Here is a 15,336-nt window from a genome sequence, read left to right on the forward strand (position 1 = left end):
CATCGTGTTAATGGGTTATATGGCTAAATGTCCTTCCTGCAGCTGGCCTGGGTTCGAATCTATTTGCTGCATGTCGTCCTCTCCAGAGAGATGTTTTCCACCGCTTTGGCGGCCGGGGGAGTCATTGAGTTCAGCTCGGGTTATAACCCATTTCGACCGAGACCGATTCTACAAAATGTCTTCTATATCATGACAGTTTTCTGAAAAAAACCTATGTTTCTATGTCAGTGGTTCTCAAACAATTTCATGTCAAGGACCCCCAAAAATTATATGTAATTGGCAGCCGACCCCCATCTGAAAATATGTTGTTCCAGGGACCCCTCCCAGAAGATTTGAGTTGAAAATGTTCGCTCTGAAACAATATACAGTATATTCCAAATTTGTGTCACATTTTCACGATTTTTAAAAAATAGGGGCGGGAACCCCTTTTGGTGTTTTAACCCATTTAGGCCTGACGTCGAAATTTAAAAAATTTCTTCTAAATCCTCCAGTTTTCTGAATTAATATTTTCACGATTTTTCAAAAATAGCAGACCTACAAGCTATGAGCTTGTAGATCTGCTATTTTTCAATAGCTAAAGTATGCTTAAAACACCAAAAAAAGGTTCCCGCCCAGAATGGGATAAGGGAACAGAGAGCACTAAAGGACGATCAGTGCGAGATTGGCACCACCTGTGAAAGGTCACTTGATTCAGGTTGAAGATAAGCTCCCTCTTCCTTATCTTCCATTTCCCGTTATTTAATTCTTATCTAATAAGGCCGCCGAGATAAGATCTCGCCGAGTGTGAAACGTAGATTTGCAAGGTCTTTGTGGGCCTGTAAAGGTTGAGTGATGTTAATGTCGCTTTGGATGGATGACTGCATCTCAGCTGCACAGTGCACTGTAGGGGAGGCATCCTTTCGTTAGACATAGCATTGGTTAGACATAAGGTTGGTGAGGGGTGCGTTAAGACGACCAGATTAAGGTTGGTGAGGGGTGAGTTAAGACGACCGGATTAAGGTTGGTGAGGGGTGAGTTAAGACGACCGGATTAAGGTTGGTGAGGGGTGCGTTAAGACGACCGGATTAAGGTTGGTGAGGGGTGCGTTAAGGGTTGGGAGAGGGTTAAAGGAGAATTCCATACTAAAAGGCTTTCTTACCTTTCTTTGTAGTTGTTACGTCCCCACCAAAAGCTCCTTATTGGCTATTTCCCCTACCATAAGCCCTAAATGAATTGCATTGAATAGGAATTGAATGGGGCTATGGGGTGTTGTGCTAATTCGCTTATTTCCATCGCTCAAAATTATTATTTTTTTGTATTTATCTTCATAATGTAAATAATATCCCAAGCGGCACACTTTATTACTTATTTCGATGGAAATAAGCGAATTAGCACAACACCCCATAGCCCCATTCAATTCCCATTCAATTCAATGCAATTCATTGAGGGCTTATGGCAGGGGAAATAGCCAATAAGGAGTTTTTGCACAAACAAATAACACCTGGACCTCTTTGGTGGGGACGTAACGACTACAAAGAAAGGTAAGAAAGGTAAGAAAGCCTTCTAGCATGGAATTCTCCTTTAAGGTTAGGTTTAGGTGTGCTGCCCCGTGAGAGGTTAGGTTTAAGGTCTAACCAATGACTAGTCTAAACTAAGTACTCCTGTCTTTCGAGTGGCGGTCTTACTTGAGTATTTTGAGGGGTATTGAGGTGTCCTTGATGGCGACAATGACCCCACCGTGGTCCAGGAATAGTATGTGGTGCTCCTCCTCAAAAACCTGCCAACAGTAAAAACACCTGATGGAAGCCGAACAGCTAATGTTGGGCAGACTCCAACTTCAGTTACGATCGAGTTAAGCATGCATCTGGCTATTCAGGTCACTTAGCAAAGTATCTATCTAACTTAATCGAAGCCACTTTGTAACTAATGTTGTCATTTGGAAAATTGGCTGATGGAGGACATGGCATTGAGTGATTGAATAAAACTGCCACAACTGTGTAAAAAAACCCTACAAAACTGCAGTGCAGTTTTTGCAAAGTGAGTTTTAACACCGAATTTGACATCAAACTGCAGGAAAACACTTAACACATTAACACGGACCGCCAGTTAAAATGAAAAGTGAAAATGAAAGTGGATGACTCACTTGTCTCCAAGTCTTGCCACAGTCTGACGTGATGTACATCTCCTCTTTATACTCCACCAGCTGGGAGCCAAGGTTACCTGAAAGACACAGAGAGAGAATATGAAAAGAGGATTCACTTTCAGGTTTTAACCGTCTTGCCGCCAGCATTGACATTGCGCATTGCCAAGGTTTTATCGCGCGTAACACTTATTTTGAGGAGCCAAATATCCGTAACCGCGTGTTACAATGACAAAATGCTGTGTGTGGCGTCCTGACCGGTTGTTGTTCTCTCGCTCGGTGCAGAAACATATCCGACCGCGAGTATCACAGCACCTGCTGTCGGCCGTTGAAAAACCTTGTTTTCACCAGAAAACAACATTCATTGCGCCGATTTGGAGATACAGGCATTTGAACGCGGACCATTGAATGCAAGTGAATGCGCGCGCATCTTCAAAATGGCCGCGGCCACTGTCCCACTTGGACTGTTGTGCTAACAAACGGTGGCTAACGATATGATCGGATCAAAACATGGATTAAAGAATATAAATGATAAACCCCTGGATAACGTAGCTATGTACGTGTCTGGCAGGCTAGGCGATTAATTTAACACCGGGCGGGCTGCGTGTTAAAAAGGTCACGGTCGAGGTAAAAAACAAAAAAGCATAATCTGCAATATCTTAGGATCAGAGCGATATAGAACAAGATATGTTGGTGAGGGCAGTGTTTCCATCCCCAGGTTTGTATTACATTTCTATTCTAATCACAAGTGAGCATCTCATTATAATAGGACAAGAGGAATAGAAGACATGAATAAGTTAAGACATGTTTTTGGCTTGTTCTTAGTAATGTTACCATGTTGTTATAAGAACTCACCGGCACCCATAATGAGCCCCGGGGCAGAGTCTTTGGTGTGGACCGTGCCGGACACATAGGGGTTGTCGGCCCAGCGCAGGTGAAGGTGCAGGTGGCAGTCAGGCTAAGATAACGAGAAAGATAATGAGAGAGAGAGAGAGAGAGAGAGAGAGAGAGAGAGAGAGAGAGAGAGAGAGAGACCATTTCATAGCCACGACATGACAGCCTCAGAGGATCTCGATTCAGTTCACGCATTTCAAAATGTACTTGAGTAAAAGTACAAAAGTATCGGCATCAAAATATACTTTGTACCAGAATGTCCCATTTCACAAGTTCAAAATGTATATTATATAAATAAATAAATATATTCGAAAATAGCCAATCTACAAGCTCACAATGTGAGGTGGCTGAAGTGGATAGTGTGTTTTGTTTTGTAATAATCAAAATCTACAAAGTAACTACTGTAGCAACTAACGTTTTCACCCTTTGTCAAGTCCAGCCCGTGGTTGTGTGGACCTCTTCGCACCCATTGGTTGCCGTTAAGTGGTTGGACAAAAATCCCCTCTCCATCCACTACCATTGAAATAACATTCAGTTGCTTCGTATTGATATTCCGTGCACTCAATTCTTATTTTAAACTTGGTGTCAGTAAAAAGGAAAAGACAGGAAGCACGCACATCTCAAGACATTCTGCAGGTGCTGGTCAAAAATATACGTACAATGAAAAAGGAATGGATGTCCATTGTCCGCACACCGAGTTGTAGCTCCCAGGAAGATTTATTTATTTGTTACAACGTTTCGACCTCTGTGGGTCTTCGTCAGGTATGGCTGACGAAGACCCACAGAGGTCGAAACGTTGTAACAAATAAATAAATCTTCCTGGGAGCTACAACTCGGTGTGCAGTGAAAAGGAACATCACAGGTGCAGGATGGTGACTCATGGGCATATCATGTTTGTTTTTAGTTTTTTTTCCAAAAAAGATGTTTTAGCAAATTCAACATAAACAAGGCGGAACCAGGGTGGAACAAGGCAGAAAGAGCCTGCTGGTTAGTCAGTCAGGGACCAATCAGAAGGCTGACAAAGGGTGAATTGTACTGGAGTAATAAAAAATCCTCTGAGATGTAATAGGGTAGAAGTAGCCTGGCCTATAGCCAGTGTGCTTTCTGGTCTAGAGGGGCGGGCGCGCTTGGACCAACCGCTGGGACAATATTGGTTCACCTATCAGCGGGAGGACAGCCCTCTGGCACTGTACTGTAGTTCACTGTACTGTAGTTCACTGTACTGTAGTTCACTCCCACTCCTACTCTCCTAGACCAGGAAATGTGTCACGTTCCCCCAGGCGCTTTCATTTTTTGAGACGAACGCGAACGAAAAATAAAAGCCTGGGTACAGAGGCTAGGGTAGAAGTAAAAGCATTGCAAATTGTAAATACTCGAAGCAAGTAAGCATATATACACTTTACACCACATGGCAGGTGCAACATATCTGTTTTTGAGTCAGATGAAAGCTCAGATTAACTTGCCTCCGTCAGTACTTATTCTTCTTTGTGGCTCTTCTCTGTCTGCCCTAACACCTAGCAACAGTGCAGATGGTACGCCCATGCACGTGCATTGAATCAAACGGCCTCTGCCTTCTTACGCACAAACAATAAATCACAGCATGGGGTTGAATGACGGAGGAGGGGGAGCAAAAAAAAAAGGAAGAAATATTTCAAACGACTTTGCGACGCTATTAGGCACTAGATTAAAGGCCTGATTGCTGGCATTAATCTGCAACACATGGCTTCATTTAGGCATCATTACTAACCTCTATCGCGAGGCACATTTTTCATGCCCGCCTTCCCTTCAAGGTGGCAACGTGATGCATTCGTTTTGGCAGGGTTTGTCTATAGTGAGAGAAAAGTACTGCCGTAGCAGACAACCCGCAGCACTCCAGGTTCAAACAAAATCCTTCTAGGTGCAAGGCTCGAAGATATAAGTTGAGGTGAAGAAGATGCCAGGGTTTGTCTATAGCCATAGTGGGATAGCACGTAGCATCGGACTATGTCTTTGCTTGGCGAGGTATGAGACAGCATAATGACATATTTTTGGAAAATCGTGAAAATGTAGCGCAAATCTTTGAATATATATTCTTTCAGAGCGAATATTTTCAATTCAAATCTTTGCTTCTGGGAGGACACTGGGACAACATATTTTCAGATGGGGGTCGGCGGCCCCTGGAAGTCCAGAAGGTGGAAATAGTTTGAGAATCACTGACATAGAAACCTAGGTTTTTCACAACACTGTCATGATTTTAGAAGACATTTTGTAGAATCGTCCTCAGGTCTAAATGTGTTAAAACTGCATGAAACAGGAATAAAAAAAAAAAGAACATAAAATCAATTGCCTTTAAATTACTAATTTATGAATTATAACAAAACAAAACAAGAAAGGGCAGCAGGATGGGAGTAGGAGTCATTTTTAGGGGGAGTGAGATGGGATCAGGAGTCAATCTACCAGGAGTGGGACGGAATGTTTTTATTTTTTACCCGGATTGGGATGGGATGGGATTTTGTTTCTGTGGGAGTGGGATGGGACAGGGGTGAAAATCCACTCCCGTGTCGGTCTCTAATGTCCATGATGCAAGCGCTGCTGGACACAGTCTGAGACTGTGTGTATACTATTGCAAGTAGGGCTGCATAATTCATCCAAAATCAAGTCAAATGGCTCACAATTATGTTGTAAAACACGTTTCACTATAACCAGAACCTTATAATGTGCAAACCGCCCATCAGGCTCAACAGAGACACCATGAAATCACAGAGAGGTCATTGCGTACCTGATAATTATGGTGCAGAATAGATAAGAACAATAAGCAACACACCGAAGATGAATAATTACAACATAATTGCACAGTCATAGTTGCAAGACTGTCCATTATGGTTCATAATAGACGAGGCTGCCAGATAAAAGGGCTCATTATTTCAGCGTGACTCAATGTAAGCGTGTGCAGTGTGTGTGTGTGTGTGTGTGTGTGTGCGCGTGCGAGCGTGTGTGCGACTGTGCGTGCGTGTGCATGTACGTGCGCACGTACATCTCAGCCCGTGGCAAATTACTTTCTTTAAAACGAGATATCCATGTCTACTGTGTCTAAAAGGTCCAGTTTCTCTCTCTCTCTCTGCGAGGTAATGTTATCATGTGTGAATATCCAACATGTGACTCATACCTCTTTGCCGTCCAACACTGGTCAAAGACACCGCGTCTTTGACCAGACAGAGAACCGCTCACCCTACAGCATGAATTGGGAATTCAAACTTGACCCTCCAGAGTAACATTCAAAAAGGCACTGGCCGTAGTCTTTCAATGTGAGCACAATAATAACTTCCCTCACATAACGTGCCACGTTAAAGGAGAATTCCATACTAAAAGGCTTTCTTACCTTTATTTGTAGTTGTTACTTCCCCACCAAAGAGGTCCAGGTGTTATTTTGTGCAAAAGCTCCTTATTGGCTATTTCTCCTACCATAAGCCATAAATTAATTGCATTGAATGGGAATTGAATGGGGCTATGGGGTGTTGTGCTAATTCGCTTATTTCCATCGCTCAAATTTTTTTTTTTTATATATCCTCTCTTCATAATGTAAATAATATCCCAAGCGGCACAGTTTACTACTTATTTCGATGGAACTAAGCGAATTAGCACAACACCCCATAGCCCCATTCAATTCCCATTCAATTCAATGCAATTCATTGAGCGCTTATAGTAGGGGAAATAGCCAATAAGGAGCTTTTGCACAAAAAAACACCTGGACCTCTTTGGTGGGGACGTAACAACTATACAAAGAAAGGTAAGAAAGCCTTCTAGCATGGAATTCTCCTTTAAAGAAAGGTGAAAAATAAAAATAAAAGACTTGAGGAATGATCCGATATCCCTCCCTTACCGCTTTGCAGCTGACCGGCTTGCCGTTCATGTCGGTGGTCGGCGGCGCCAGTGGCTCCCAGTCCCGGCCTTTGTTGTAGGTGATCAGCGTCGTCACCTTGCCGTCGACCTTCTGGTTGGCCAGAAACACGCCCTTGACGCCGCGCACCTGGAAAAGGACATGAAATGATTGGCAGGTTAACGATGAATAATGACATGGGTATGGTTGGAACCTGGACTCCCTAAACGGGTAGGATGTAAATTAGTTGTCTTGCTTTTTGTCTCCACCAGGCCGAAGGCATGGGGAGAGAGTATGTTTTGCACTCCGTCCGTGTGTGTGTGTGTGTGTGTGTGTGCGTCCGTCCGTCCTTCCTTCCTTCCTTCCTTCCGTCCGTCTGTTACCAGCTAATCTCCGGTACCGTTGGCCCGATCCATGCCAAACTTTGCACACACACTCTCTGCCCCAAATATTCCTCAACGGCCTGTTATAGCGCCACCATGAGGCCGATTTAGGCAAAACACATTTCTGTAGATTACTCGTACACATTTTATCCATACATCACACAATTCGGTATACACTATCTCCATAGTCATGTGATCAACACGGATCTGCACCATTTCCCATCTTCCTTCCTGATTGGCTAAGATCCGCTTCCAAAGCTCACATGATCCGTTTCGAACAAAATGCCACAAATCACAAACACAGTGTGCAATTTACGTGAAATTATACACGCACTTTTCCACTAGGCTGAGGACGACATTATTTTCCAAACCAGCCTCATGGTGGCGCTATAACAGGGCAATTCCTGTTTTTACCTATAACTGCATCGATCTGTGTACAACTTTGTATGCGCACTCCCTAGAGGCCATGGAAAAACATTTTCCCTGCATCCCTCCACATCTGCCGGTTATAGCGCCACCATGAGGCCGATATTAGTCGCACAGATTTCATCCAAATCTCATGCAAATCGGTATACATGATCTCTGTAGTCATGTGATCAAGACGAGTCTGTTTGATTTCTCAGATTCTACACTGATTGGCTAAGATTGCCTTCCAAAGTCTTCAGGAGTGGCCCGTTTTGTACAAAATGTCCTGCTCATCCAGAATTCTATCCTCAGAGATGCTATGAGTGATCTGGCTCTGCATTTCCTCAACAAAATGAAGACAATTGTTGCAAAATCACTCCTAAACATTTTGCCAAACATCACACACACTCCTATCCTCCTGGTGGAGACCTGTGCCCAGAAGGGCACTTTTTCTAGTTTGTTTTTGTTTTTTTACTTCCATGTCAGTTAACAGTTCTACTGCGTAACCCGCGTTCCCCACTATTTCATCAATGTGTCGGTGCTACGTAATACGCTAAACCCGCTATTTGTTTAATGTGTTTAATTCAGGGTTTTTTAATAATTAAAAAGAAAGAGCGGATTTGTCACGGACCTGGTGACGAGGCCGTCGCGTTATGATGACGAAACCGGAAATCAAGCCATGCTCTGGGCTGCTAGGGCTTCTGGGAAAATGAGTTCAATGCAAGTGAACGAGGGGTTTGTTTGGACTACAACAGGCTGTCCATGCTGTTTTGGTTTCGCATCGTAATGGCGGCATGTTTTTCTCTTCAACAACAGTCCCCCAGTGCCCTTGAACAAGGCATTGAACCACTACGATGAAATGTGTTCTATGAGCAGGGCCTGGCTGGAAACAAGTTCTTGAGCTTAGCCCAGATACCCTGGGTAAATATAGATTTCATTTCATTTCATTTCATTTCATGGGACTATTTTCTCGCGGATTTTCGTGAATCAAAGGTGCAAATACTTGGGTGTATATGCTCCAAAGGTAATAGATCCATCCCTGCAGCCTATAGGTGGTTTGATTTGGTCTCATTTAAAGCAGTGGAAGTGTCATGTGCAGAATCATGCCCAGCCTTAATTTGCGCTTATCTGGGGAACCAAAACAAGGAGAGGAAAAATGAAGAAAAGAGAAGAAAAGAGAAGAAAAGAGCTGCCATGAGCGGTTCATATTGGGTTACATAATAATGGCAAGTCATGCCAGCAGCAAATTCCCTGTCCTGATCCAACTCCCTCTGCACAGTTTATGATTCCCAGTTTGTTCTCTTGGGGAGATCCACCTCTCATTTGTGAATGGCTACGGGTACTGTACTGTATACGAGAATCATATATGCAACCATGGGTACGGCTATTGCTATACAGTATATATCTGTATGATGAATGCCTCTATGATAATCTATACTCTATGTATCAACCAGTATTGTAGTGGCACTTTTAGAAGTGGGGGGGGGGGACGCCCCATAAGACATGTGCACGCACACATGCACGCGCATTTGCGTGCATTTGCACACACAATTAAAACATGCAGATGTGTATAATTATAGCCAATTTAGAAACAGGGTTTACAATGCTTAACCATATCCATAAAAGTAAACGACAAAAGTAAAAAAAATAAAAACATATTTATGCAAAAACAAATAATTAGACACTACACCACTGGTATCAACCCCCAGTCATGTGCTATTTGAAGGTTAATATAAACAGTAAGAAAGATAGAGAAAACTTTTACTTTCCATTACATTTAACATAAAAAAGTAATCTGACCAGCGCCAAAACACTCTTGACCACCGAAACCTTGAACAGTAGGCCTATGTGTTTGCAGAGAAACCACACTGACAAGAATGCCAAATGATATAGCTCAGCGTGACTTATCCAATGTGGACGCAGTGTTGTTTTTGGCAGCAAATTTTGATTTTAGTTTTAGTCATAGTCTCTTGAATAGTTTTCATTTAGTTTAGTCACATTAAGTCACCTGGAATGTCTTAGTGTTAGCCTAGTTTTAGTCGACTAAATGTCATATGATTGGCCTGGGCCATGGCTCAGTGGTCCAGGCACCTTGGCTGGTAATCCAGTCTGGCAGTGTGCCGCGGGTTCGACTCCCGATCCCGACGGCCTTTACTGCATGTCTTCCCCCCATCTCTCTCCCCATTTCCTGTCAGCCTACTGTCTGTCCCTCCATAAAAAATATAAAACAAAGGCGAAAGCAACAAAAAAAAACATTAAAAAAAAAAAAAAAAAAAATGTCAAAATGTCGTCAAGGCCCGCTAAAATACGTCGTAATGACTGTTTTTACACTTGCTGAAAATAGCTGATCTACAAGCTGCAGCACGACGCGTTGTGGGCTTTTTGTGGGGTTTTTTTAGGGGCCCCTGGTGCCCAAGGGCCCCTGGGCACGTGCCCAAAGTGCCCATATGGTAGATCCGGCCCTGGCTGCGGTGACATGTCGTGACTCTGCTGCGTTGCGGCGCAGTGTGTGTGTGTCGCTGTGACAGACAGCTCCCTCGTTATAGCGCGAGTTGTATTTTACTTTATCAATGCAGGGAGGTGGGTGGCGGATGGATTCATGTGCCTGTGAGCGAGCACTGTGCACGTCAAACAGCCTCAAGGTAACCATGTTTGTGATTCACATCCAGAGCAGAGGGGGAAAAACAATCGATACACCCCCACAACCTAGATGTGCCACGTCCTATTCAGTAGTTGTTTTCTTAAATTGTATCCACTTATATAAAGAGCTTGAGTTGTGATTTGGCTCCAGTTGTCAAAAAGTGGTGAAACAGGCTTGACATTTTAATAGAACACTTAACACACAATATAGAACACACCGATTTTCAACCTCATTACCATGTATTATTCATAAGGCATTGATTCATGTTGCATAATGTATTGATCCTATATTTTAATAGTTTGTACTGTAACTGACAATACACAAGGAGTATACCATGGATGGAGGCCAGACTATTATAGAAGATTAATATTGAATATTGGAACAATAAAGATGTCATAATGTGCACTACAGATTCAAGTACACTGTTGTCCATTAACTTGAAAAAATGATGCTTTGCAGGGTCCCGTTAACACATTCAGACCGTACGACGTGTGGAAACGTCATAGCGCTTTTTCATTGATATCAAACGGAAAAAATATTTTCGGATTTATTTCGTTTTTTTGGGGGGTTGGCCTATCCTTCTGCAATGTACTCCTTGCTTTTCGGCATGCGCGCTGCCATTAATTTCCCTGTTTACGGATCAGAAAGAAAGGCTCGCCGCGCGTAATCTAGGGAGCTCTCCGTGGTTTTGACCAGATGGCTGATACTTCTGTCTTAATTTGTAACTTCAACATGCTTCTCGCTCGGAATATTAATGCTTCTAGAGAGACTTTATCGTAATGATCGCAAGGTAAGCAAGCAACATTATGCCTCCCGTTTTTTTGTACGAAACGGAAGCCCCCGGCTTTCAGAGTAAAAGCTGCCATATCATGCAACGCTAAAACCGCCTCGCACCATCTCCACCCTTTGGTTTGGTTTGGGCTTTAACCTTGTAGTTATTATTTTAAAAAGATGGATCATTAAGCCTATTGAAAAATAGCAGATCTACAAACGTTCTACGTTCTACAAATGATCTACAAACGTTCTACAAACGTTCATAGCACGGCACATCTGGGGGGGGGAGGGGGGTTCCTGGAACAACATATTTTCAGATGGGGGGGGGGGGGCGGAGGCATATTACAATATCATTTGTGGGGTCCTTGACATGAAATATTGAGCACCACTGATACAGAAACATAAGGTTTTTCAGAAAACTGTCAGGATTTTGAAGACATTTTTTTTAAATTTCGACGTCAGGCCTAAATGGGTTAAATATCTATGCTCCCGCCTCACCTCCAGGATGTCGATGAGGACGCTCTCCTCGGGCTGCTTGGTGCTGCGTACGTTCTCCAGCGCCACAGAGTAGTACACCCCCTGGGGGTCCGACTGGTACAGGTTGTACGTGTCCGTCTGGTGCCACTCCTGGAGCGCCAGGAACACCTGGCCCTCGTCCGTGCTCACTATCTGGACGTCCTGGGAGAGACAAGTGGGTAACGGGGAGGAGGAAGACCAGGGTTAATTTAGAAGAATAGGGAGGAGAAGAAATGACAGAAATTTCTCTAAAAGAGAAAAACAGCACTCACGGAACTCATGTTTTTAAGGCACTCTTCGTTTATTTAAATGTTGACATGGTATGCTGTCGTGTTTCGGCGTTCAAGCCTTCGTCAGCGTTGTCTGAGCGTTGTTGAGACGTGTCAACATTGAAATAATATAAGAGTGCCTTAAAACATGAGTTCCGTGAGTGCTGGTTTTCCCTTTTTAGAGAAATTTCTGTTAAAGTTATTTATCCGACCGCGCAACCCGTGAGAATGCTCAAGAAGTTTGAGACTGTTTGGAGTTGTGCGAGGCTGCGAGCTATACCTTGATAAAAGGAGAAGAAATGAGAAATAACATAGATGAAAAGGGGAAAGTGGCGATACAGGAAATGGATGAGATGAGTCTTCAAAACAGCTTTTCGTTCCGCCGGAGTCCCGTCGTTAGGGCATGTGCGTCACAAGCTGTGACTTCCCGATGCAAATGACTTCATCGCTCAATTAAAAGCGCTGTGTGACGGTGGCGCATGGGGCCCCGACTCAGCACTTTCTCTGTGAGTCTTACTGATTACATTAACATAACATTTGAAGATAAAGCCATCAACTCATTGACACTAGTACGCCCTTGTGCTCTGACAAATGAGTCATGTGACCAATTACATTTATAGTCAAGGCTGCAAAGTGCTTGAATGAAGTCTTTTTTTTTATTACACAAAAAAGGTGTTTGCCTATTAAGGGCAAGGTCAATACATTTAGAAATCCTCTTGGCATGTCGTGCCAACAGCATTTTGGAAATTCTCTTGATTCTACTCGGTTTCTGTGAAAACAACGATTCCAACCATGAATTCTAATGGAACAAACTCATAGCCAGGCTATGGTAGAGATGCTAGTGGACGGTGGGAAAATGGGAAAGTGAGCCATGGTGATTTTAAGACCAAACACCAGGGAGATGCAGCCTCCCCAGTGAAGCCATTCTATTCATAAATACTAAAACAGACGGGAGAAAGCTGCCGAAGGACGCCCGGTACACTGTGTTTAACCAGGCTTAGCTGACAAAACATCAAATGGAAAATGATGTTCTCTCAATTTAAATGTATTGAGACGGGGGACGTGAATTAACCCATTTTGGGCGGGAACCCCTTTTGGTGTTTTAAGAATTATGTTATACTTTAGCTATTTTTTTTTAATCATGAACATGTGGCCCAAATGTTTGAATATATTCTTTCAGAGTGAACGTTTTGAACTCATATCTTTGCTTCTGGAGGGGTCCCTGGAACAACATATTTTCAGATGGGGGTCGGCGGCCAATTACAGTACATATATTTTTGGGGGTCCTTGACATGTTTGAGAACCACTGATATAGAAACATAGGTTTTTCAGAAAACTGTCAGGATTTAGAAGATTTTGTAGAATCGATTTCAGGTCTAAATGGGTTAAGATGGATTGGGAGGATGTGAGAGTTGCTGTACTGTACATTGGGTTTGAATATGTGAGTGTATGCTGTGCGTGACATGTGGGAGTGTGTGGGAAATGTCCACCCACCATGCAATGCATGGTGCCTTGTGTAGCAGAGTCATGTATATTCAGGACTAAACACTCTTACTGTATGTTGTGTTGTGTTGTGTTGTGTTGTGTATGTATTCATGCATAACAGACTGATCTATGATCACACAAATTAATCACACACTCAAATACAGAGGCACACAATACCTTCTGCACACACACACTACTATCTCATAGGCCTATCTTATAATGTGCTTAAAAGGATCCCACGTTCAACCTCGTCTTTGAATGCGAGGTGGGATGAAGCCAGCTGTTGCGCAGCTTAAAACCAGAGATCACACACACACACACACACACACACACACACACACACACACACACACACACACACACACACACACACACACACACACACACACACACACACACACACACACACACACACACACACACACACACACACACCGTGAGCAAACAAACATATGCTTGAATGTTGAATAACAGGATTATAATGACAGGAGGCTGAACAAAGCCTTTATTATATATGTACGCTCGGCGTGCAAACGAGAAATCGATGCACAAAAGAGGGTTGATTCTGAAAAGACGCACGCCTTTGCCTGAGTGTTTGATCCCAACAGAGGCCGTTGCTGTTTGTCCAAGTACTGTAATATCAGTTATGGTTACTAGTCCTCTAATAGGGCAGTGCTTTGTTTGTGTTCTCTGTGGCCCACTATACTTAATGTAATGTACAGATTTCAAACAATTTGTTTATTGAGTGGTGCAACCACACCCTTACGGAGCTATGTGTGTGGGTGCGTGGCTGGCTGGCTGGGTAGGTGCCTGGCTGGGTATGAGCACAAAAACAGCATGGTGGTTTTTCACCACCTGTGCGCAACCTAACACACACACAAAGCCACACGCACATATTAACTGTATATATATGATGATTTCGGGTGTGCCAGTACAGTACAGTAGAGGGTACAGTAGAGGGACCGGCACACGGTAACTCTGTCATTTCTCAACCGTTTCGGACGTGGGGCGGCTCGCCGGAACCGGGCCCGGCACCCTGGGTGCGTTCCTGTGGGTCTGGAACTCCCCCCCCCCCCCCCCCCCCCGGGAACCCCCACACGGAGTTGCACCACTCACTTCACACAGGTGTGATTTTTTTTCACCAGAGCTGGAGGTGCAGAGATGGGGCACGTTGAGGTATAAGCACGCAGAGACAACTCATTTTGCTGTTGTTGCACTGCACACACCCAAGTTCTGTTGTTGCACTGCACACACCCAAGTTCTGTTGTTGCACTGCACACACCCAAGTTCTGTTGTTGCACTGCACACACCCAAGTTCTGTTGTTGCACTGCACACACCCAAGTTCTGTTGTTGCACTGCACACACCCAAGTTCTGTTGTTGCACTGCACACACCCAAGTTCTGTTGTTGCACTGCATACACCCAAGTTCTGTTGTTGCACTGCATACACCCAAGTTCTGTTGTTGCACTGCATACACCCAAGTTCTGTTGTTGCACTGCATACACCCAAGTTCTGTTGTTGCACTGCACACACCCAAGTTCTGTTGTTGCACTGCACACACCCAAGTTCTGTTGTTGCACTGCACACACCCAAGTTCTGTTGTTGCACTGCACACACCCAAGTTCTGTTGTTGCACTGCACACACCCAAGTTCTGTTGTTGCACTGCACACACCCAAGTTCTGTTGTTGCACTGCACACTGCACACACCCAAGTTCTGTTGTTGCACTGCACACACCCAAGTTCTGTTGTTGCACTGCACACTGCACACACCCAAGTTCTGTTGTTGCACTGCACACACCCAAGTTCTGTTGTTGCACTGCACACACCCAAGTTCTGTTGTTGCACTGCACAGTGCACACACCCAAGTTCCACGAGTGAGAATTTATAAAAAAAAACTCTTTCCTGGTCTTGAGCGAATCTTCCTTTTGGGGTGGGCTGCAGCCCGAGTATAAAATATGCAAAGGAATCTTAACCAGCATACCCCCCCCCCTA

General features: G+C 43.9%; 1 protein-coding gene across 11 annotated transcripts in view; it reads right to left on the reverse strand.

Annotated features, from left to right (window-relative positions):
* The window catches only part of sorcs2 (sortilin-related VPS10 domain containing receptor 2), a 244,054-nt gene that overhangs the window by 23,296 nt on the left and 205,422 nt on the right, over positions 1-15,336 (reverse strand). For all 11 annotated transcript variants that reach the window (XM_079491683.1, XM_079491682.1, XM_079491691.1 and 8 more), the window contains exons 9-13: positions 11,571-11,750; positions 6,873-7,019; positions 2,975-3,077; positions 2,123-2,199; positions 1,665-1,756 (exon numbers count right to left, since the gene is read on the reverse strand). In XM_079491683.1, coding sequence (XP_079347809.1) covers positions 1,665-1,756; positions 2,123-2,199; positions 2,975-3,077; positions 6,873-7,019; positions 11,571-11,750 — 599 coding nt within the window. The remainder of the gene's footprint in view (positions 1-1,664; positions 1,757-2,122; positions 2,200-2,974; positions 3,078-6,872; positions 7,020-11,570; positions 11,751-15,336) is intronic.

This window comes from Electrona antarctica (assembly GCF_951216825.1).
Source record: "Electrona antarctica genome assembly, chromosome: 21".
NCBI classification, from domain to species: Eukaryota; Metazoa; Chordata; class Actinopteri; order Myctophiformes; family Myctophidae; genus Electrona; species Electrona antarctica.